The following is a 22,931-nucleotide window of genomic DNA, read 5'->3' as shown; positions in this document are numbered from 1 at the left end:
ACATTGTACTTGAAAATGTATTTGCAGGCATCCTTTGAGGCACACTGTGAATGTGCTTTCCTTCAGAGGAGATTTGAGTTTGCTTCTGCCAGGTGTCTAGGACCACCTTACAACAAGTTCAAGGCTGGGGATTTCCCTGATGGCCCATGGTATCTGAGCGGGAGGGTCTCTTGTTAGATACTCCACTTCATATGGGTGTGGTTTTTATCTATCTATCTATTTATATGTCTTCTGTGCTTTAAAAGAGATGCTTTTAAAAATTTTATCAGTGTTTTTTCTTTGATTTCTGTGAGAGGTTGATCTGAATCATATAGCCTGCTTTACTGAAACATGAAGTTCTACTGCGATTTATTTAACCAAATACTTTTAGCTTTTTTCCTTATTATTAAAAATAATATTGTGATGAAGAGAAGTTGTTCCTATTTGTGTATTTGTCTTGTTATTTACTTAAGATTTATTCTGGAAGTAAAATTGTCAGGGTCTGCACGTTTTAAGGCTTTTTGATATGTATTGTCAAAGTGCCCCACGCAAAGATTGTCCCGGCACTATGTGTTCTAAATCTTTTTGACTTTTGCCATTTTTTAATAGGTGGGAAATAATACTGCATTATTATTTCAATTTACTTTGGTTATTTTCACTTATATGAATATTGGCTGTGTTTTACTTTTGGAATACTAGTACTTAGGTCCTACTACCTAGCGGTTTATTGAGAGTAACTCGGATGTCAAATGATATAAATATTTCCCTCAGTTTGTCATTTATATTTCATCTTCATTTTTAGACCTTTTATTTTCCTCTGTAGAAGTTAAAAAGTTTTATCTAGTCAGATCTATCAATCTTTTCTTTGTAAAGCCATAATTAGTCTGAGATAATGGATTTATAGTTGTTCCTAGAAAAGCTAGTGTTTAAAGTTTGGAGTTGTTTTATGTGGCTAGAAAATTGAGAAATAGTTAAACTACTCTTAACTGCAAATGGATATTTTAATAAATTAACATAACTCTTGGATTGGGATAAGCTCATTTTTCATCTCTATTAACCTCAGTTTTTTTTTAATAATTCTTTTCCTTTTTTGCTTTATGCTTTTTGTTTCTCTGCTGGTATTATTTTGGTATATGTCCTCAGAAATTGACAGAGTAGAAATTCAAAAGTATATTGAATTTAAATTTTCTTTCCTATTTTGGCTTCATTAATGATAATATTGATTCAGTAATCATATTAGGAATGATTTGAGATATCAGGATTTAAACATTTTTAATAAAAGTATAGAATCTTCACTAGAACAGGAAAGTATTTTAGTAAAACTGAATGAAGACTTGTAATTTCTTAAGCAGTGTAAACTATGTTTCCTTTTAGATAAGTGAAGAAGAGAAGAACCTCCGAGAACAGGAGATCATTGCCTCATCAACCAGTTTAGGTGGGCCTAAGTTGGAGCTGGAGTACGTTTATAAGGTATGTAAGTTTTTGCAGTACTTCCTAGGTGTTGTTAGGCATTTCACATTGAGCTTTATATATGTATGTAATGAACCCGTTTGTGTAGCCACTTGTCACGACAGCCTATCTCCTGCCAGATTTCATCTTCGCCCCACTCAGGGTGTGCCAGCCTTCTGTGCCGGGCCGTCCTCCTGCACAGACTGCCCTCTCACCCTGCTTGTGCTCTGGCACCCCTCTGCAGGCCATTCTCTTAGAGGAATACTCTCCTCACATGCTTAGGCTTCTATACCTGTGCGGGGTGCCGCCTGCCGGGAAACTCTCATCACCCGCTTGGCCCCAACACCGTGTCTGGATCACTGCCCTGCATGGAGGCCTTTCTTGCCGCTCTGGGCCCTCACGTCCTGCTCGGACTGTCGGCCCTACGTGGACTCTCTCGTTCCATTAGAGCTCTGACACCTCTGCCGATTTCCTCTCCTGAGGCAGGGCCGTCTTCAACCTGCTCAGGTTCTGGCAGCTCGCGCTGAGCCACCTCTGCTGCCCTCTGCCCTCAGCACAGACACCTGCTGTACTTTAACCCATTGAATGACTGCTGGACTGAGTAATTCCAGAAGGGGAAGAAGGGAAAGCTGAAATTCATGTTAAAATTTGATAGCTGCAACACCACAATTTCCTTTGAAAAGAATGTAGTGATTATTATTGGTGAGCGCCAGTAGTTTAAAATCCTGCCTCCACCTTAGCTCTCCATGTGGCTTCCCTATTTCTACCATTTAGGCCATCATTCAGTCAGCCTTCCAGGCTTAGACTGGGGGAATCAGTATTTATTCCTCCCACACCACACATTTCCTGTTACTCAGCCTTCACATCACCTTTTGCTTCTGCTTGGGCATTTTTATTTCCACTGTGACCACCCTAATAAGCTAGAATCATAGAGTATTAGAGCTAAAGAACCCCTAAGGGTCATTTAGACCATCTCTTCCTTCCCTTCCCTGGTTTTATAAATCTTGCCGCTGAGGTTTAGAAACATTCATTAAATGTACTGAAATCATAAGGCTAGTCAGTAATAGAGCTTGGACTAGAACTCACATGTCCAAACTTCTATCCCCCTCTCTTGCCTGGATTGTGGAGATAAACCCTCTTGCCTCCTCCTCTGATGTGTGCTGGGTGAACTCTTTGTTTGGTGCCATGTCGCACATACCGCCCCGTAGAGCTGTTTGACTTTCCATGTGTGTCTGTCTTGTTTTCGTAACTACGTGATGAGCTCTTACAGGATGATGACTGTGTTGCAGACGTAGAAATCTATAAATCAAAAGCTGTTTGTTAAAAACCACACAATCTGTTTATTGTGTGGTGTCATGGGATATGTGGGAGAATCTTAGGCATATGGATTTAACTCCTCCCTAAAACTGGGCTCGTGGCAATTTGGGCTCATTTTTTTCACCTCATTTTTTTACCTTATTTTTAAGGAGAAAAACTCTTGGAGAGTAAGGATGATTTTTACAGTTTACTAATGTCATATTCTGTTCATATCTTACAATTTTAGAATAGTTCATAGGACTTTTAAAAATGTAAGTAGAGGGGCCGGCCCCATGGCCGAGTGGTTAAGTTCATGCGCTCTGCTTCAGCGGCCCAGGGTTTTGCCAATTCGGATCCCATGCGTGGACATGGCACCACTCATCAGGCTGTGCTAAGGTGGCATACCACATGGCACAACCAGAGGCACTCACAACTGGAATAAACGACTGTGTACTGGGTGGCTTTGGGGAGAAGAAGAAAGAAAAAAAAAAGATTGGCAACAGTTGTTAGCTCAGGTGCCAATCTTTTTTTTAAAAAAAAATGTAAGTAGAGTACTAGTAGTCTTTTTCTTTTAAATATTTACTGGCAAATACTTATTTCAATATCAAAACTGAAAACTTGTTATTATTTCTATTTCTTAGTGTTGAGATTAGCTTTTCCAGTATATTTCTCTAGAGAAAGACTGGAAACATAGATGAAGAAATTTGGAATTACTTTGCTTGCTAGTAATTTTCAGCACTGAACATATTGTATACACATTAGGATTCTACTTGATGCAGAATAAAATGTGGAGTATGTCATAGGAGGGGATGCAGTGAGCTTAGAGGGCTGGAGTTAGGAGTTTTAAATCCTGGGGATTGTAATTTGTAAATTCATGAGTTAAGAATTAAAAAAGCATTCTAACTTAGCTTATTACTGTTTTTCAGAACATCTACTCTGAAATGAACACATTTTTGAACTGCCGCTTCTTCCTGATGCTGATTGTTTAGTTTTAAGAAGTGTAAATTGATCTTTTTTGTTGTTTGCTTTTTCTTGGTTAATGAATTTCTCACAGGGAGAATTTTGTTTAGACTTAGTACTTGTGAAGACTTAGCAGGATTTCATAATGACAGGTACTGACTTCCTTTCCCATTTCACTCTGAATTCAGATCCCTTTTGCTGATGCTCTGGATTTGTTCCGAGGAAGGAAAGTCTATTTGGAAAATGGCTTTGCTTATGTACCACTTAAAGACATTGTGGCAATCATCCTGAATGAATTTAGAGCCAAACTGTCCAAGGCTTTGGCAGTGAGTATTTCACTTTATTTCCATATTTCCATGTTCACTTTATTTCCACATGTTCACATTTTCAATTACGTGTCTTTGGTAGTTTTGTTCTGTACTTCTTAAGAAATAATTTAATTTTCGTAATGACATTCAAATGGCTTATGATGTTGTACTGGTAATTCTAGGACCACTAGGTTTTTATTTATTACTACTCACAGTTAGTTTTCTTTTTCCTAGTAATACTAATGGTGAGCTGATTAATTTTATGAGTGGCCTCTGTGGGTTTCTTCAAGGTCATGTCCTTTTTCCTTGGAGACGGATTTCACATATAGCACTTCACAATTAGTGTGGCCTTTGGTGGGTATAGCCCCTAGATTTCTGTTCTAAATTGGTATTCGGTGTCAGGAGAGGGCACTGTAGAAGAAAGTCTTTATCATAAGTACTAGAAACGGTGATACACTGGTGCTGCAATGAACAGCCTGCTGCTGGGTGAAATTAGCGGTAGCCGTGTTGAGTAAATAACATGATCAGTGCTTTTTAAGAGATCTGTTGCAAGTGTTACAGTTAAGTAATAACATTTTAAAAATACACACATTTAGGAGTATTGATGCCTTTTAATCCAAGTCTAGTTTTTTAATACTTTTTTGGGGTACTTAATGCTGAAGAGAACTTCAAAGTTATGTAATGTGGCTCTTTTTAAGTTATACTGATTAAGATATAGGCCAACCTTCTTTTTGAGTTAAAAATTGTAATATTTTCTGGTATAGGTAATTTTTATTATTGACTTTCTGGGGTTACCTAACCATATATAATTCAGCTATATCTACATTTGGGAAGACTAAAATGTTAACTCTGGTGATATTAAATAAGGCAATTTATGAAACACCTGGCATCATAGGTGTTTAATAACTGTTAATATTCTTCCTGCCTCTCTAATCCTATGTTTGCTTGTTTTTTATCCTCAGTAAAGTTTTTAAATTGTTTCTTTGCTTGTCTGTGACTTACCCTGGACTAAGATCCGTTTACAGATAAGGACAATGTCTTTCCCTGCTGTCAGTCTCTGTGGCAGACACTGATGTGACCTACGGTTGCCCATTCCTCTTCTTTTATTATTGTTGGTTTTGTTCACCCATTTTCTCTCTTGACTTTTTGGACAGCATATCTTTGTGTGAAACAGCCATGTACTTTTCGGGACATTGAGCATCCCTTGCCCTCATCCGCTAACTGGCAATAGTGGCCACCAGTCTCCAGGACAAACAAAAATATCACCACATATTTCAGAAAGCTTCTGTAATTTTGGTACCACCCTTGAGCTGATCATGGTGGTTTCCTTCTCCTTTCCAAATTGTTGGTCTGTGCATGTGATGCAGTGTAATTCTGGCTGAAAAATATGAGTTGTTTGGGTGCTTCTGAAAAAAGCCTTCCTTCCTAATAAAAATGGGCACATGTGTGTTTGCTATTCAGTGTATCTTCCTTATACTCTAATGTACAAAGAAAGATATGTGGCAGACTTTTTGCAAATTTTACAAATGTTTTTCTACTTTCTGGGCAGAAGATGGGGGATCTAAACATACTGAGATTGAAGACAAAACTCCACGAGTTCCTAGGTTAGCAGTAAATTCATTTTTTTTGGTAAATTGCACTTAGACTTTGTAACTTGTTGGTAAGAAATATAACATTTGAACTTTGAATTCCTTTCTCTTCCCCCTCCCTCCCGTTTGTGCTTGCCCTCCTCCAACATACTTTAAAAAAAAATTTAATAACTTTTTAGAATTCTGAAATAATTACAAATGTACAGAGAAGTTGCAAGTAAAAAATGATAACTTTCCCTAAACCGTGTGAGAATAAGTTCCCAACGTGGTGTCTCATCACCAATACTTTAGCGTATAATACCTACAAACAGAGACGTCCTCCCGCATAACCACAGTTCAGCTGTCAAAATAAGGTAATTAGCAGCAATACATGACTACCACGTAATCCTCAGACCCCATTCAAGTTTCACCAGTTGTCTCGATCATGTCCTTTATTTCAAAATGATCCAATCCTAATTCACGTGTGTTACTTAGTTGTCAAGTCTCTTTAGTCTCCTTCAGTCTGGAATATCTCCTTGACTTTATAACTATGTTTCAAAGGTTATAGGCTAGTTATTTTGTAGAATATCTCTCAATTTGGGTTTGTCTGATGTTTAGATTCGAGTTATATGTCTTGAGCAGGAATATCATAGAAGTGATGGTATTTTCTTTTCATTTCATCCTCTCAGGTGACACATGATTTGGATTCATCTCAACTCTTATTGACTTTATTACAATTTACTTACTCATTCTAATGTTGAAAGGCATTTGGGTTTTGTTGTCTTGCTTTTGGTTATTACCAACACTGCTGTTCCGAACATTCCAGGACATCTTTGGCAAACACCTATCTGTTGGTTGTATGCTACGATTGGAATTGTAGGGTATAGGGTATGTCTACGTTCTGCTTTAGTGGATTCAGACTTACTTTTAATGACTTTGTCCTGACTGCCAGTGCGTTGTGAAGAGCTCTGGCCTCAGTGTCTTTGGATTTGATATGAGGGACTTGCTGCTTCAGGCAGTGCTTGGCTCTCTCGTGAGTGGGTCAGGGTCAAGTCTGGTTGAGAAGTTCTCTCTCCAGAGAAGCCTTGCCTTATCATGCAGGAGAGTGGGTGGAGTGTATTGTGTGGGAACCTGTGCTGACAGCTGTGGGAGGAGGCCGGAAGGAAGGGAAGGAGTTTCTTTAGGGCTCTGGTGAAGGAGAAATTTCAACCTACTGCTGTGGTCTCTTTATTATCGTCCTTTCCTGTGAGGAAGATTTGACCTTGGAGTATGTAATTAAAAAATTTCAGCCTTATTAATGGAAATATTGTTGTCAGATGAGAAAAATTGCCCTAAAGATTAAAAAAACAGATATTTTCATTAGCAGTAGAGGATGAAATAAATGATGCTGGAGGAAGTCTAAGTTGATAGAAGAATTTTTCCCTAGGCAATTTCTGAAAGCTTGTTCTCAACGTGTAATCATGTGGTGTTTGTGATAATGTGACAAATCTGGCTTTTGAACAGCCTCTAGGACTAGTAAAAGGTGGACATTACCTTCTCATTTGATAAGAACTCTTTTCTCACTCTGCTGATCCTTTGAGACTCGGCATGGCCCTGCTTCCTCCAGGAAGCCTCTCCTAAGCCCCAAGATTGTGCAAAGTGTGTCTCCTCCGTGCTCCCACAGCACTCTGCACAAGACCAAGCCATGGTGAAATGGTTCCCAGTCTGTGCTTTCCCTCATCTAAAATGTTAGCTCTTTGAGAGTAAGGGCTCTGTCTTAGTTAACATCTCATATCTAGTGTCTCATCTAGTACATGGGACCAATGCTCTGTAAAATTTTGTTGAACTGATGGCTACTGAATAATAATGATAATAACTTCCACTTGTCCTTAGTTTACTATTTATGCATTATCTCGTTTGATCCTCCCCACAAACCTCTGAGATAGACAGGAATTACAATCTGCGAATAGCTGGGGAAAATGCAGCTCTGAGAGGCAAAGTAATTTGTTCAAGGCTATGTTGGCTAGTAATTGCTGGAGCCATAACTGGGTCTCAGGTTTTCTTATTGTAAAACTCAGGATCTTTTGATGATAACTGTGCCTGTGTGAGGAATTGTATTGTCAGGGGATTTAGATCTTCAAACTCTGAGGAAATATTGAAAGGCAATTATATTAGGGTAGTTACAGAGCAGGCAAAGAGGGTGAATTTGGAGCTGAGATGCAATAAATTGATAACCAGTTTGGGAAAAGAATGAGGGAAAGATATGTTTCTTTGCTTCACATAACAATTTTAGAAGCTTTGACCAGTTCTTTCAGTTAATGGTTTATTTTTTAATAACTTTTTATTTGTTCACCCGTGTATTGTTTTGGTTACTAGGGACACAGTACTTAACAAGATAGATGAAATTTCTTCTCTTATAAGGCTCATATTCTAGTGGGACATAGACAGTTACTAAAGAAATAAACAGTAACAGTGTTATATGTATGAAGGAGCCAGCTGAACAAATATAGAGGCAAGTGCATAAGAGGAAAGTCACTACTGCAGAGGCCCGAAGGAGGGAATCTTGGCATTTTGCGGAATGAGAAAGGCCAGTGTAGCTGGAGTGAAGTGAGCTAGCAGAGAGCGTAGAGGATGGGACTGCAGTGGCTCGATGTGGAACTTTGAATAAACTGGGGTAAGGAGTTTGTTTTTTAGCCTAATGTAGTGGAAAACCCTGGGTTTTGAATAAGGGAGTGATATGATCTGATTTATGTTTTAAATAGACTGTGTGGCTGCTGCTTGAAAACTGCTTTGGAAGGTATAGAAGGAGTGGAAGCAGGAAGACTAGTTTATCCCACTAGTCTGGATGGTGGCTTGAAATAGGGTGGTTGTGGTGGTAACACTTGAGACAAGTCATGGTTTTGAAGTATTATTGACTTGACAGACTGGGCGTGACAGAAGAGGAATCAGGATAATAATAATAATGATAGCTTAAGCTTAATAAAAATGTAGTATTTTCCAGGTGTGTAAAAGCTTTACGTGAATTGACATATTTAAGGTTCATAGTAACCCTCTCACGTGGGTAGCATTATTACTCCCTGAGTCTTGCAGTGTCTTTGCTCAAGCAGTGAGGAGCAGGATTTGAATCCATGCAGTCTGGCTTTAGGTTCTCTAGTCCAGACCACTGTGTTCCTGCCTAGACTTTTGGCCTGAATAATTGATTAAGAGTGATGCCTTTTACCAAGATGCAGAAGACTGAGAGAAGTACGAAAAATAAAATCAAGTCTTCTGTTTGACCTTGTTAAGTGGCAGATACTTGTTAGTCATCCAGATGGAGGCAGCAAGTGTGAAGTTGGCTTCAGAAGTCTGGATTTCTGGGGAGGAGAATGTGAAGCCATGAGACTGTGGGCTCACACGGGAAGAGTATGGTAAGTTAGAGGGAGAGAGGCGGGCCCACAGCTGAGCTTGAGTTTTTGTATACCTCCACTCTGTCATTAAGCAGTAGAACGGGCTTTGTTCTTAAAAACCAGGACAGCTTCTTCAATTGTAGCTGAGTTTCTTTAAGGCAACTTCTCTTTTTTCTCACCTAGTGTGACTAACTTCACTTTCTCTGTGTGAGACTCATCATTAGAAGGTACTGGTTAAACATAAGAAAAGCAGAAAATGTATTTGTACACTTCTAATTTAGGTACAGAAAGAAGGACTTTGAGAAGTTCCCGAGGAAATGATTGACAGGCAAGTAAGCAGTCTTTCCTGGAGTTGCCGAGAAAAGTAGGGATTTTTTTTTTCTGAAAAGGATTTTCTTTTTTACATTTTTAGAAGACTAGTTGAGTCTCTGGCTCACTAAGTACTTGTTGCTTTGCAAAAATACTCTTTGTCGGCACTTGATCAAGTAATTTTTATTTATAAGGAACTTGGAATTCTCTTAAACCTTTTATTCTTTTAAAAAGCAGTATTCAGTTTAGTTACTTAAGCTGTGGTTAAATATAATTTTCTTGAATGGTTACTTACTTTGGAATCATACAGGAATTTCCTTTGTCTTATTTGTGTCTAGTTCATTTCCTTGGGTTTTGGGTTGATTAATGTCTGTTCTAATATGGCTTCCTCATTATTTAATGTTATTTTAAACTGGTTGCAATGAACCCATCAGTGCTGCAGTTAATCTGTCAATACGCAAGCAGTGGATGACACGCCTTCCCCTCCACCTTTACTTCCAGGCTCCGGCCCATTTATTCTCTCCCGGTACTGAGCTATAGGAAACAGAGCATTGCAGTTGAAAGCCATGAAACTAAGAGAAAGAATTCATTCGTTTTGGGAGAAAAAATAAACGTGCTCTTTCAACTTTGAGACACGTCTGTTGACTGAGGATGCCAAGCTGAACTTGATCGTTGCTCTATTTGTGAGGTATTGGGTTTGTTAAGCCCTTTATAATGTCCAGTTTACAATTTGTTGTCCATTCCACACATAGTTCTTTAACATATGTCAGGTTTACTGAGTAGTGCCTACGTGGTGCGTGAAATGGGAAGTTTATGAGACAGGACTCTGACCCTCAAGAACCCTCTTGTCTAGTAGGGGGAGCTAGGATGTACGTAAAGGACTCAGTGACTAGGTGGAAAATGGGGAGTGTCCTGAGAGTTGTATCACCTAAGCTCAGAGAATTTAGAGAAAAGATAGAGTTGGTACTGGCTTTCACTGATTGGCTATAGGAAGATGAACAGTTTGCAGAGAGCAGTAGAGATAAATGGTTAGGTGCTGGAAAGCATGGACTATTGGAGATGTGTTTGAACAATAGGGATGTGAGAATTTTGGGAGAGAAAATGACTTTGGTATTGGGCCTGTTGAGCATGTTGGATTAACAGGACATTTTGGTAAATTTGGGTTGAAACTCAGAAGAATGCTTAGAGATTAAGACATAGATTTGGGAGTCATCCACATGGTTGTGGAATTTCAAGCCATACTAGTTGATGCAATTTCTAAGGAGTAAAGAATAGACGGAAAAGGACCAAATACCAAACTGAGTGTTTCAAGGTTGGGTGTGGCGATCAGGCGGGCACAACGAACTGAATACCAGAAATGAACAAGTCATTACAAGTGAGTCTTGGCATCTTTCTCCATATGTATTTTATTTTAGAAAATGAGGCTTTTAGCACCCTTCATAGAAAAGGATTGAATAAAAGTCACTTTCTTGTTTTACTGAAATCTTCTAGGTTTTTGATAGAAGAGGTTTCATTCATTGAAAAAAATCAGTAATGTATGTGAAAGTTCATTAAAAATTCCAAAGTGCTATATATTTTTTAGGTGTTCATTTGAAGGGGCTAGTTCATGTGAAGAATATTTTAAGAGGTTTTGATTTTTCCTTTTATTTCTCCCTATTGTTCTTAGTATAGTTCTGCATTTTGTGCTTATGGAAATTATTGGTGGCAAGAATTTTAATGATTTGCTTATTTCAGGTTCTCTGCTTTCTAGTTCCCAGCCCATGTTGGCAGCACTTAGACATAGAATTTTTAGAGCAGGAAAGGATTTTAGAGTTGTGTGGTAATCATTTGTGTGTTATCTTGTCCTTTTTCTTGGCAACTAGAATGCAAACTCTAGCTATCAGTGAATGTGCTTGCATGTCCTATTCTGCATGGTAGTGCTTATTAGCACAATGCTTGCTTTTATAAGAGGCTCTCAGTAAAACTTACCAGTCAGGCCTCTTCATTTTGTCCCTGAAAGGTTAGCCCCAGAAAGGTCGAATGGCTTACCAAAACTCATGCAGCTAATTATGAAGGAACCGGGTCCTTTGCTATAGGTCTTACATTCAAGTTTGGAGCCCTTTTGACTATAGTTTGTTGCCTCTCTTCAGGCCCAGTCCAGTACCTCTGCCCCGCTCCCGCTTTCTCTGATTCACCCTGCCTAGAATGGTGTTTCCATTACGTGTTTTAGATGTAGGGTTTTCCAGGGTAGGGGTTCACCCATATTCAACTTCTCCAGGGTAGGGATTGACCATATTCAACTAATGATCTCTGATGCCTAGCCCAGTGCCTCGTGAGGAGTGGGTGCTCAGGATCTCATGAGTTAGCTTGTGAGAGCTGCATGTTTGTATTCTCTGCATTTGTTGAGAGAGCTAGAGTTCAGCGGGGTTGCACTTCAGTGTGCTGTTTCTCAAAGGAAAGCATGAAGTGCCTGATAATATGTGTGAAGTGCTACACATGCAGAATATTTCTGAAATCTCCACTGCAAGAGTTTATGACCTCAAAATCCCTCTGAAGAACTATTGCAGTGGGCTGCAGTCGTTAAAATTGTTCCTCTTTTAACAGTTTTTCTCTGGAGTATAGAAGATGAGAGTTTAGTATTTTGTTTAGAAACTTACGATGCAGGGTAAACCAAACTTAAACTCCAGCTGCCTTGAGAACAGCAGCTTCATTCTTCATGGTTGAGCTCACTCTCCACAGAAATTCTTAGGTTACTATGTTTGTGTTCACCCTTGTGTCCCTTGCACACCTCCGTCCCCATTCAGAGAAAAGATAAGATCCCCCTCAACCCTTTTATAAACACTTCTGTTCCTCAGGTCATTTATCATGTTTGAGAGTTATAATTACCCATTTTAAAGCCTCAGCCTAGACTGGCTAGAAAATATTTAGTATTTTTACACATTATTTATAGTTTTATTTTTTTTCGCTGAGCTACATTGCTTTCATTGACACCAGAGTGCACTGAAACACAGATTTTTATCCCTATTACTTACTTGTGATGAGAAAATATCAGCAGATTCAGTTGCTAGGGAACACCTGAATACTGAAATAGTTTTTTTTTTGGTAGGTACTTGTAAATTCAATTCTTTGACAGTTCTACTCTCATAGAGCAAAAATTTATTCAGTTGCTACAAAGAAAGATGCATCTCCTGTGAGTTTTCCAATTTAAAAATTTTGCACAAGGGGATCTAGGAATACAGAAAATGTTACAGGATTGATTAAGTGTTGAGAGTGTAATTTTTAACAGTGACGGGACATTGAAAAGTAATGATTATGTATACATCTTTGAGTTTCAGTTTTCTTAAAGTTAAGATTTTCTGCTTCATCATTAATGAGAGAAAGAGTAAGAACAAGGGAGAGACACACAAACATACACACACGACACAGAGGAATTTAAACTAAAGTAAAATATTGTATTAATTAAACCAACTTTGTCTCATGGAAATAGGATTGGCCACATCCAATATTAAATCGCCCAGGTCTGTTCTTTTACCATGACACTTAATAATTATGTGCCAGAGAAAGAATAAATATTAAAAAGAAGTGTTTGGTTATAGTCAGTTTGGTTTTCCTTTATAACTGAGTGTCATGTATTTTTGTCATAGTTGTATAATGTTTAGAAAAATATTTTTATTGAAGTTCAATTCAGTAACTTTTCTTGAGTATTTGCTATGTGCTACGTAGAAACGCTGGGGACACAAGAATAATGAAGCTTTCAGAGTGCTCAGAATGTGAGAGGGGCAGCAGTGGGGGCGAGATGTCAGCAGTCACCACACGCTGCGGTCAGTAAAAGAGGGGTGTGCTGGGCACAGAGGTAGCGTGGAAAAGAGAGTGGTGAACATAGTGTGGCATCGCAGAGAGAGTTCAGAGATGTCAGCTCTGGGCTGGGTTTTGTGGGGCTCTTTCCTAGGGTTGAACAATCCTTTGACCTTGTCTTTTTTATGGGCAGGGTAGAGGGTGGGGAATAAGACGACTGTTATTTGTCTTCATTTCTAAGTTCCCTCTGTTTCTCCCTTGTGCATACTCTCGGCTGATAACAAGCCATGACGTTTCTCTATTTAGGCAGGTGAATACTGTCCATATACCAGTTTCTAATTCTGTACCTTCAAATTTCACTGCTTGTTTATTTAATTGCATACATATATTTGAGGAACTTGTCAGGGAGTGCAGAATCCATCTTCTGATTTGCATGCATTGTGAATCTTGTGTCTCAGAAATAAAAATCTTATTAAGGCTTAAATGTCTTTTTCCAAGTGACACAGAGAGAACTGTGAACTCAAGTAGGCAGCGTATGCACAGAAATTGGAGTGGTGCAGAAAATGTTATCTGGAGTGTTCTAGGAGAATAATGTGTAAGTTCAAAACAAAAATAAAAACAAGTGAAAATTGTCCCCGAGTTGATAGAAATAATAGTTGATACTAGAAATAGTCGAGGAATGACAGAATTGAGAATAACCAAATGCACAGGTTTGGTTTCCCCTAAATTTTTGAAAAGGCACTAAGAGTAGAAGTAAATGTTTTATGAATCTCATTCTGTTTGTATAAAATCCTTTTTATTTTTTATAATTTAATACTTTTGGGGTACATTTAAAACATGTTATTAGGTGAGTTTCAGTGTTTTCCTGCCTACATTTTTAGTTAGAAACCTATCATAGAGTTGTGAGACTTTAGTCATATGGAAAGCACTTAAACTCTGGTTTTAAAAAAATTACAGTTGTCCTTTGTGAAACTGTGATTTTGTCCATATACAAGATTATATTTGTTGAGTTGCAAAACAGTTAGGTGAACAATGTCAATGGGCTTACTGAACTGAGGTGTGAATGGGGTAATGATCTAGAAAATAGAGGACCGAAACTGGAGGGAGATATAGAAGACAGAGTTCTTTCTCATAAATTTGAAAACAGAAAAATAACAAGCAAGACTGGTAACCAGAATGTTCTCTTCTGTACCGTTCCATCAAAAATTCCACAGTTATCACATTGACTATTAAAGGCTAAAATAATGGAAAGAAGATGAAATAATGCTCAATCTTTGAGGAAAAAACAAACTAATAAAGCTTTGGATTTTGGCAGGGCAGCTATAATCCCAAAGAAAGAGAATAACAATTTGCATTTATAGTCTTTTCTTCCAGGTAGCTTAAAGCTTTGTAACTACGTTTTCATTAATCCTTTGGACTACTTTTGAGTTTTGTTTAAAATATTAATAAGGAAATCATCTCTGCTTGAGGATGGTTGAAAAAAACTACATACTGAATGAGAGACATAGAAATGACTTCCTTACCTTGATGGCTGCAATGTTTGATGTGTTTCTACTCTTACTGCTTAACTCTTTGGCTAAGGAGTTTATCCTTCAGCAAATATTTATCAACTGCATGTTGTGGGGCGGGCCTGTGGCAGGACGCACACAGACACACACAGACACACACACACACACAGAGTAAATGAATTTGAAAGGGTATATTTTTCCCTTCCGTTTCAAATGATGCTAAATCATTCTTCTCAGGTCAAGAGCCTCTGAACTTTACTGATTTTAGCTGAGGAATTGGCCTGCCTGCTGATGGTGGCTGTGGTGGTGGTGATGGAGGCAGGTTTCTAATTTTTTATTAAGCACTTACTGTATGCCAGAGACTATTAAATTTGTATATACCTTGTTGGTTTAATCCTGTCAATAACATTATGAGGTGGTTATTATACTTTGAGGAAACTGAGGCTTTACAAAGTTAGCTAACTTATCTAAGATCACAGTACTAGTTAGTTGCTGAGCCAGAATTCTGGGCCAGTGCACCTGAATCCATGTTTTCTCTGCTCATGATCTTTAACAATGTCTTCCTTTTTGTGGGAAGGCGCACAGACAGGAATCCTTTTTCCTTTTCTCTTTGGATCAGTGTTGATGAGCATAACTGTGTCAGTCAGCACCTTACTCCAGAGCGATGGTACAGTTGGGAATTTTACCAGTTAGAAATATCTTAAGTCATTTAAGATATTTAACTAAAGTAGGGGTTATTTTTCTGACCTAAGCTGAGATAAGTGTTTGTGTACTGTACTGCAGTGGCTCAGCAATGTCTGGGCGTGTCTCTTAAATCCTCTCACACTTTCATGATTACTGCCTCTCGGTCACAGGATCCGTGGCTGCTCCGCTTCAGTTATCACGTCGTGGTAGGAACGTCAGCTGCTTCTGCTGCTCTTCGTCAGGGGAGCAAACCTTTCTCAGATTTTATCCCTTAGTCCTCTTTCCTAGCAAGGGTCCGTTTGTCTCTCTTTGGCGGGAACCAGTGTCTTGTGGTCTCCTTTGTTTGGGAGAGCGAATGTTTTATTTCTTCAGCCGCTTTTGGTCGAGGCAGGCAAGCGAGTAGGTGAGTGAGATTTCTCTGCCCTGTGTGTTTGCCACAGGATTGGTCAGCTTTGCAGAATTTGGATGAGATGAAATGCACTTACATGCAGGTGGTTTGGGAGAGGACTTTCCTGATGTGTAGCTGGTCAGCGTAAGCTGTGTTCCCTAGTGGACCGTAGGACTAACAGCTGATGGTACTGAGGGTGTTGCGGACAAGTTCATGGAACATACCTTTATGTTCGACTAAATGGGCTGGTGATCTTTAGCAAGTTGTGAGGAAAGGAGAGGAGGCTTTAGGGGAGAATGAACTTGGAATTTATTTTTGAGAGAAACTGGATTGAGAGAGAGAAGCTGAAATCGAGGATGTGTTGATTCCGTGTGAGACGTGTATATGTCAGGGGCTCTGTAATAAATCACTAGCCAGTCTTTATTCTCTTTTCAGCAGGTGTTTGTGAAATGATCAGATTGACCTTATCCTTATCACTTGAATCACTAAATCCAGATCGATTACTCTTGAGTGATGGAGTGAGGGTAGTCACACTCGATACTCTTGGGAATGGATTCTCTCTGATCCTTCCTGCTCTCATGTCCCAAGTTACCACGTGTGGCTATAGCAAGGGAAGGTGGAAAACACCCTCTCCCTTATGCCCTAGAGCCCTCCGAGTTTGCTCACCAGTGTGAAGGGAAGATCTGCAGACAGTGGAGAAGGTTGCCACAAAAGCAAGGTTATTGTTGTCATCCACTCTGTTGGGCCTGGGTTCCTGGGAGGTGACAAGGTAGCCCTTAACTATATAAAGTACCCATTTAGTATTTTCTCACTTTTAAGAATAAATGCCTTTCTTTCTGATTCTTTCATGTTAGGTTGCTCTGTTGACTGAGGTCTCTTAATTCATTGTTGTTTTAGAACAGGGACTTGGGTGATGTCTTTGTTTTTGTTTTTTTGTGTGTGACAAAATATGCTGTATTTTATACCAACTGACTATTGGATGCAAAAACTTCAGTAGCTGTTCCTTACTCTTCAAACCTTGTCTCTCAGTTAAACTCTTTGTATCCCCACTCTCACTCTTCCTACCCACCCCATGTCTTATTTTCCACGTACTCATCTTATTACCACTTGCATATTCCGTGAGCTTTCAGCTCCATGCCTTATGTCTTTCCTTTTCTTATTCGTATTTTTTTCCAATTTTTTATTGTGGTAAAATACTCATGGCATAAAATTTACTGTCTTAACCATTTTTAAGTATACAGTGTGGTGGCATTAAGTGTACTCAGACTGTCATGATCCGTCTGCAGAACTCTTTTCATCTTGCAAAACTGAAACTCTGTTGTGTTAAACAATAACTCCCCATGTTCTCCTCCCCAGCCCTTGGCAACCACTGTTCTACTTTGTTTTTTTTTTTTAATCTTCCCTTTCCCCTCACTGCTCAGCCTCTGGTAACCACCATTTTACTCTCTGTTACTATGAGTTTGGCTTTTTTTTTTCTTTTAAGATTCCCCATATAAGTGAGATCATGCAATGTTTGTCTTTCTGTGTCTGGCTTATTTCACACAGCATGATACCCTCAGGGTTCATCCATGTTGTTGCAAGTGGCAGGCATCACTTCTTTTTAAAGACTGAATAATATTCCACGCACCATGTTATCCGTTCATCTGTCAGTGAACATTTAGGTTGTTTCCATGTCTTGGCTACTGTAAATAATACTGCAGTGAACATGGGAGTGCAGATGTCCCTTTGAAATAGTCAGTTTATTTACTTTGGATTATAGTGTCTTTGAATAAACTGTACTTTGACCACCTGTCCTGTTTATAAAATTTTACAAGACAACTTAATTCTCCTCGCTCAATGTGATTCTAATATATTCTTTGGAAATGTTCTTTTCTCTTTTGGTCCCTCTTAACTCTTCAGCCATATTTCTAGTTGTTTCTTCCCTTTCTCTTGTATCTTCTTTTTTCACCTTCTCTTAGTGATAAAGCAAGGCAAGGCATGAAGAGATGGGAAAGAGGTGGGGAGGAATTTATTAGTAAATGACAGTTTTGAGTAAAATGAAGTTCTTATGTTAATGTGGCTTAATGAAAATAATGTGAGAAATACAGAAAAAATTGTTCAATATATTTTAAGGAATTGCTGTTGGGCTTTGTATCCTACAATATTTTGTTTGGGACTCTGTATTGCATTAATTTGTTTATAGAGGTGTCCTATATCATGTCTTTCCATAATTGTCTTTATGTCCTTATTGCTTCCTGGTATAGTAATTGGGGTATAAGAGGTGCTTGGAAAATGTTTGCTGACCTAAACATTCACCCCCCCACTTTTCTTCCACTATTTCTTGAATTTGCCTTGGAGGAAATACTAATATATATGATATATTATAATATGTTAATAAATTGTATATCAATAAGTATATCATTAGTCATATAACAATATCTTAATAAGTATATTAATATTTCTTGAAGGAAATATCAATATGGTAAGACCTGCCCTGGGAGAAAGAGTGACCAGTATCTCTTAAGTTGGCACAATAAAGTGTGCTATTTAGTTAAGGTGGTAAACAAGATGTGTCATTGCAGGCAAAATTGCATAATAAATACTATGAGAAAGTAAATTAAGAATATGGAGTAAATTGACAAATCAGAAGATTTTGTTGCACCTTTGTAAAGGCATAAAGGGGGAAGAAACTATAATCTACAGTATATTTTATTTATTTTTTACAATATATTTTAAATTTGTATTTTGCATTTTAAAGAAGTAATTGACTTTTGAAAACATTGCACTTTCATAAGTGGGGACATGTACCTGGTTCTGATTTTCATGGGAGGTGAGTGTCCTGTGTGGAAAGCTCCCGACTCCTGATCTCATAGCTGTGGACACCCATGTGAGTTCTTTTTTTGTTTCTGGCGATGAACCACAGTTGTAGTTTTTATTGCTTGGTCACAGCTTTTCTCTCTTACTGTGTTTTTGTGGCCAGATATAATTTATGATTCCTGTAGTTCAAATTGTAATTCCTGCGTGTACCATTGCTAAAAGCACATACTACATGAATGATTAAAAAAAGTCTATGAGTGGTGCTTGTTGTTGGACTAGCCAACAATTTGACGTTTATTTTTGCCTTCAATCAGTTCTCAACCTCTGAGAATGCCATATGCTTGCGCCTGTTGTTTTATTTAGAAAGAAAAATCAGTGTTAAATTGAGTATTGTAAGTATCTTAAAAAAATTTGGTTATGAGACTTCTAAGGTTTCATATTATAGTGTCAAACTATTCAGCTGCCCTCTTGGTTCTTTGTTTATTATGTTACGAGAATACTTCAATACGTTTTAGACTTAATTCATAATTCAGTGTGTTTTGGACATGAATCCATGGTTCAGTGTATAAATGCCCACACACACAAGCATTTACAAACACTCTCCAGTTTTATTTTTTAAACTATTTCCCTCATGACTCTGCTTGTTTGTTACAATATTATGGTAAACAAATTAACAATTTCTGGAAAGATGCAACTAGGAAATAATAAGCAATTTACTTTAAAGTAGCTTAGGCCTAATGGGCAAGCTTTGTCTTCAGTTTAGATAATGTCTGTTTTTATGTGAATATGTAATTCTTCACTAAAGAAATTTCCAAATGTTGATTATGTTTTACTTTTGGTAGAGAACACTTTGTTTAAGAATTAGGAGAAATTTGAATACCATTGTTCAAATTATATACCGTTGTTGCTTCTACTGTAAGCTTTGTTAATAGAAACCCATCTGTCCTTTATATGTATGTATTGCAGGCTAGTCTGTCTTTCTAGGTCATCCTCTGGAAATAGTTAAAGCTCCTCTTCTTGTGTGTGTGCGCGTATGTGTGTGTGTGTGTGTGTTTCCCTAACGGAACAATGTCAGTTATCTTCTTTGTTCTCATTAGTCTGTTTGCTTTAACTGTGCTTAGTATTTCTCTTTAAAGGCCATCCTTGGCATCTGAGGCATCGAAACTGACATTTTGTTAAGAAATGCTTCACAATGGGGCCTCCTTTTCAGCAGCTGGGCTCCAATTCACTGAAGAATCCCTCGCTCCTGGTTTCACTATCTTGTTCCTTAAGGATCAGATATTCTTTTCCCATGACTCTCAAACAGAGCCATTAAGTGGAATAGAAGCTATTTGAAATAAGAGTATAGTTTTTTCACTTGTTAAAGATTTGCAACCGATCTTTGGAGAATAAGTATAGTGAAGATTAGAATTATATTTGGCTACATTATACTTTTGATTACTAATATATGCAGGTTAATTTTTAATGTTTATGAGCTCTATTTTTTTTTAATAATGTTGCTCTTGTTTTCTTTTTATGATATGATTGGGACTATGCTTTTTATTAGTATTAGGTTTGAATTTTTAAACTAGCTTTGAGATATAAGTTATATACATAAAATTTGCCAACTTTAAGTGTACAATTGGATGAGTTTTGACATATGTGTGTGGTTGTGTAACCATCACCACAATCAAGATATGTAACATTTCCATCATCCCCCAAATTCTCTTGTGCCCTGTAGCAGTTAATGCCTTCCTCCCACCCCTGGCCCTGGGCAAACACTCATCTACTTTCTATCATGATGTTTTTGTCCATTTTGGAGTTTCATATACATTGAATCATACAGTATATAATCTTCTGTGTTTGGTTTTTTTTGATCTGCATTTTATTTTCTATATTCTTCTGTGTTGTTTCATATATTGGGAGTTCATTTTTTCTTATTATTGTGTAGTATTCCATTGTATGAATGCACCACAATTTATCCAGTCCCCACTTGATGGACATTTAGACTGTTTCCAGTTTTTGGTTATTATGAATAAAACTGCTGTGTACATTTGGATAAATACCTATGAATGGGATTGCTGGGTTGTATGGTAAGTATGTTAATTTTATGAGAAGCTCACAAACTATTTCCAAAGTGGCTAGGCCCTTTTGCATTCCCACTCATAGTGTATGAGTTACAGTTACTCTGCAACCTTGCCAAAAGTTGGTATTGTCAGAGATTTAAAAAATTTTTTTTAAAAATTGTGATATAATTGACATATAACATTGTTATTAGTTTCAGATGTACAACATAATGATTCATTATTTGTATGTATTGTGAAATGATCACAATAAGTCTAGTTAACATCCATCACCAGACATAATTATAAATTTTCTTCTCTTGTGGTGAGAACTTTTAAGATCTGTTTCCTTAGTGTTTTAAATTTTAACCATTCTGGTGGGTATATGATATCTCACTGTGCTTTTAATTTTCATTTCCCTAATGACTTACAATGTTGAACATCCTTTCAGTCCTTATTTGTGATTCATATATCTTCTTCAGTAAAGTGTCTGTTTGTATCTTTTTCCCATTTTAAAAATAGGGTTGTTTGTGTTCTTGTTATTGGGTTTTATGAGTTCTGTATATATTCTGCTGCTAAGTTATTATATATTTGTGTGTATGTGTATATATGTATGTGTGTGTTTTGCAGATATTTTCTCCCACTCAGGAGTTGCCTTTTTATTGTTTTAATGATATCTTTGCTTTTTTGGTGAGGAAGATTAGCCCTGAGCTAACGTCTATTGCCAATTTTCCTCTTTTTGCTTGAGGAAGATTGTCCCTGAGCTAATATCTGTGCCAGTCTTCCTCTACTTTATATGTGAGACACCACCACAGCATGGCCTGATAAGCAGTGTGTAGGTCTGCAGCTGGGATCTGAACCTGTAAACCCCAGGCCACCGAAGTAGAGCATGAGAACTTAACTACTATGCCACTGGGCCGGCCCCCGTGATATCTTTTGAAGAGCAAAAGTCTTAAGTTTTGATGGAGTCAAATGAGGGTTTTTTTTATCATTCATTTTCTATTTAAGAAATATTTGCCTAACCCGGGAGCACAAAGAATTTCTCTTATATTGTCTTTTAGAAATCTTATCGTTTTAGTTCTTATGTAGCTCTATGATCCATTTTGAGTTAATTTTAAGATATTAAGGTAAAGATCGACATTTATTTTTGTCCATATTGATTTCCAGTTGTTTCAGCACCTGGTAGCAAAGATTATCCTTTCCCCGTTAGATTACCTTGGCACCTTGTTGAAAATCATTTGATCTTGTAAGCCTGGATATACTTCTGTACTTTATTCTGTTCCACTGATGCGTATATCTGTCCTTACTACAATACGACTCTGTCTTGATTATTGTAGCTTTATAATAAGTTTTGAAATTAGGTAGTATAAGTGCTTCAACTTTGATCTTGGTTTCAAAATCGTTTTGGCTCATCTGGGTTTTTGTATTTCCATAAACATTTCAGAATCAGCTTGACAAGTTGTACAAAGAAGTCTGCCACAATTTTGATTGGGGTTGCATTGAATCTATAGGGCAATTTGGAGAGAATTGATATCTTAACAATATTGAGTCTTTTATTCCACAGACATGGTATATATCTAATTTATTGAGGTCTTTTCTCTCAGCAATGTCTTGAGGTTTCAATGTAGAAGTTTTTCACATATTTCGTCTTTTTTATTTCTAATTATGTTTTTGATCCTTTAATAAATGGCATTAAAATCTTTGTCATTGTTAAATTTTTTGTTGCCAATATATAGACATAAAATTGATTTTTTAATATTTACTATGTATCTTGCAATTTTGCTAAATTCGCTTATCAATTTTAGTAGCCTCTTGGTAGATTTTTTAGTGTTGTCTATATAGATGCCTATGTAGTCTGTGAATAAAGACAGTCGTACTCCTTTCCTTCCAATCTGCCTTCTATTTATTTTTCTTGCCTATTACACTGGCTAGGACTTCTAGTACAATGTTAAATAGAAGTGGTATAGGAGTGGGATCCTTGCCTTGTTCCTGATCTTAGGGGGGACACATTTAGTTTTGCACCGTTAAGTATAATATTAGCTGTAGGTTTTTCGTAGATGTCCTTTTATCAGGTTAAGGAAGCTTCCTTCACAGTTTGCCAGTTCGTTTGGAGGGGGGACATGAATGGGTGTTGAATTTTGTCTAATGGTTTGAGCATTTATTCATTTATTGGGATGACCATTTGGTTTAAAAATATTTGTTTAATCTCTTAATGTGGTTGATGATGATGATAAATTTTTTTTGGTGAGGAAGATTGGCCCTGAGCTAACACCTGTGCCCATCTTCCTCGATTTTGTATGTGGGATGCCACCACAGCATGGCTTGATGAACAATGTGTAGGTCTGTGCCCAGGATCTGAATCTGTGAACCCTGGGTCTCCAAAGTGGAGCATGCGAACTTAACCACTATGTCACCGGGCTGGCCCCCTGATTATTCTTTTTTTTTTTAAAGATTTTATTTTTTTCCTTTTTCTCCCCAAAGCCCCCTGGTACATAGTTGTATATT

General features: G+C 37.7%; 1 protein-coding gene across 3 annotated transcripts in view; it reads left to right on the top strand.

Moving 5' to 3' along the window:
* PRIM2 (DNA primase subunit 2) overlaps positions 1-22,931 on the top strand; it is a 257,546-nt gene that overhangs the window by 48,394 nt on the left and 186,221 nt on the right. For all 3 annotated transcript variants that reach the window (XM_046639613.1, XM_046639612.1, XM_046639614.1), the window contains exons 6-7: positions 1,354-1,449; positions 3,873-4,010. In XM_046639613.1, coding sequence (XP_046495569.1) covers positions 1,354-1,449; positions 3,873-4,010 — 234 coding nt within the window. The remainder of the gene's footprint in view (positions 1-1,353; positions 1,450-3,872; positions 4,011-22,931) is intronic.

Source organism: Equus quagga, chromosome 15 (genome assembly GCF_021613505.1).
Source record: "Equus quagga isolate Etosha38 chromosome 15, UCLA_HA_Equagga_1.0, whole genome shotgun sequence".
Taxonomy (NCBI): Eukaryota; Metazoa; Chordata; class Mammalia; order Perissodactyla; family Equidae; genus Equus; species Equus quagga.
Note: the sequence above shows the minus strand (reverse complement) of the source record. Positions and strands in the feature narration are given on the sequence as shown.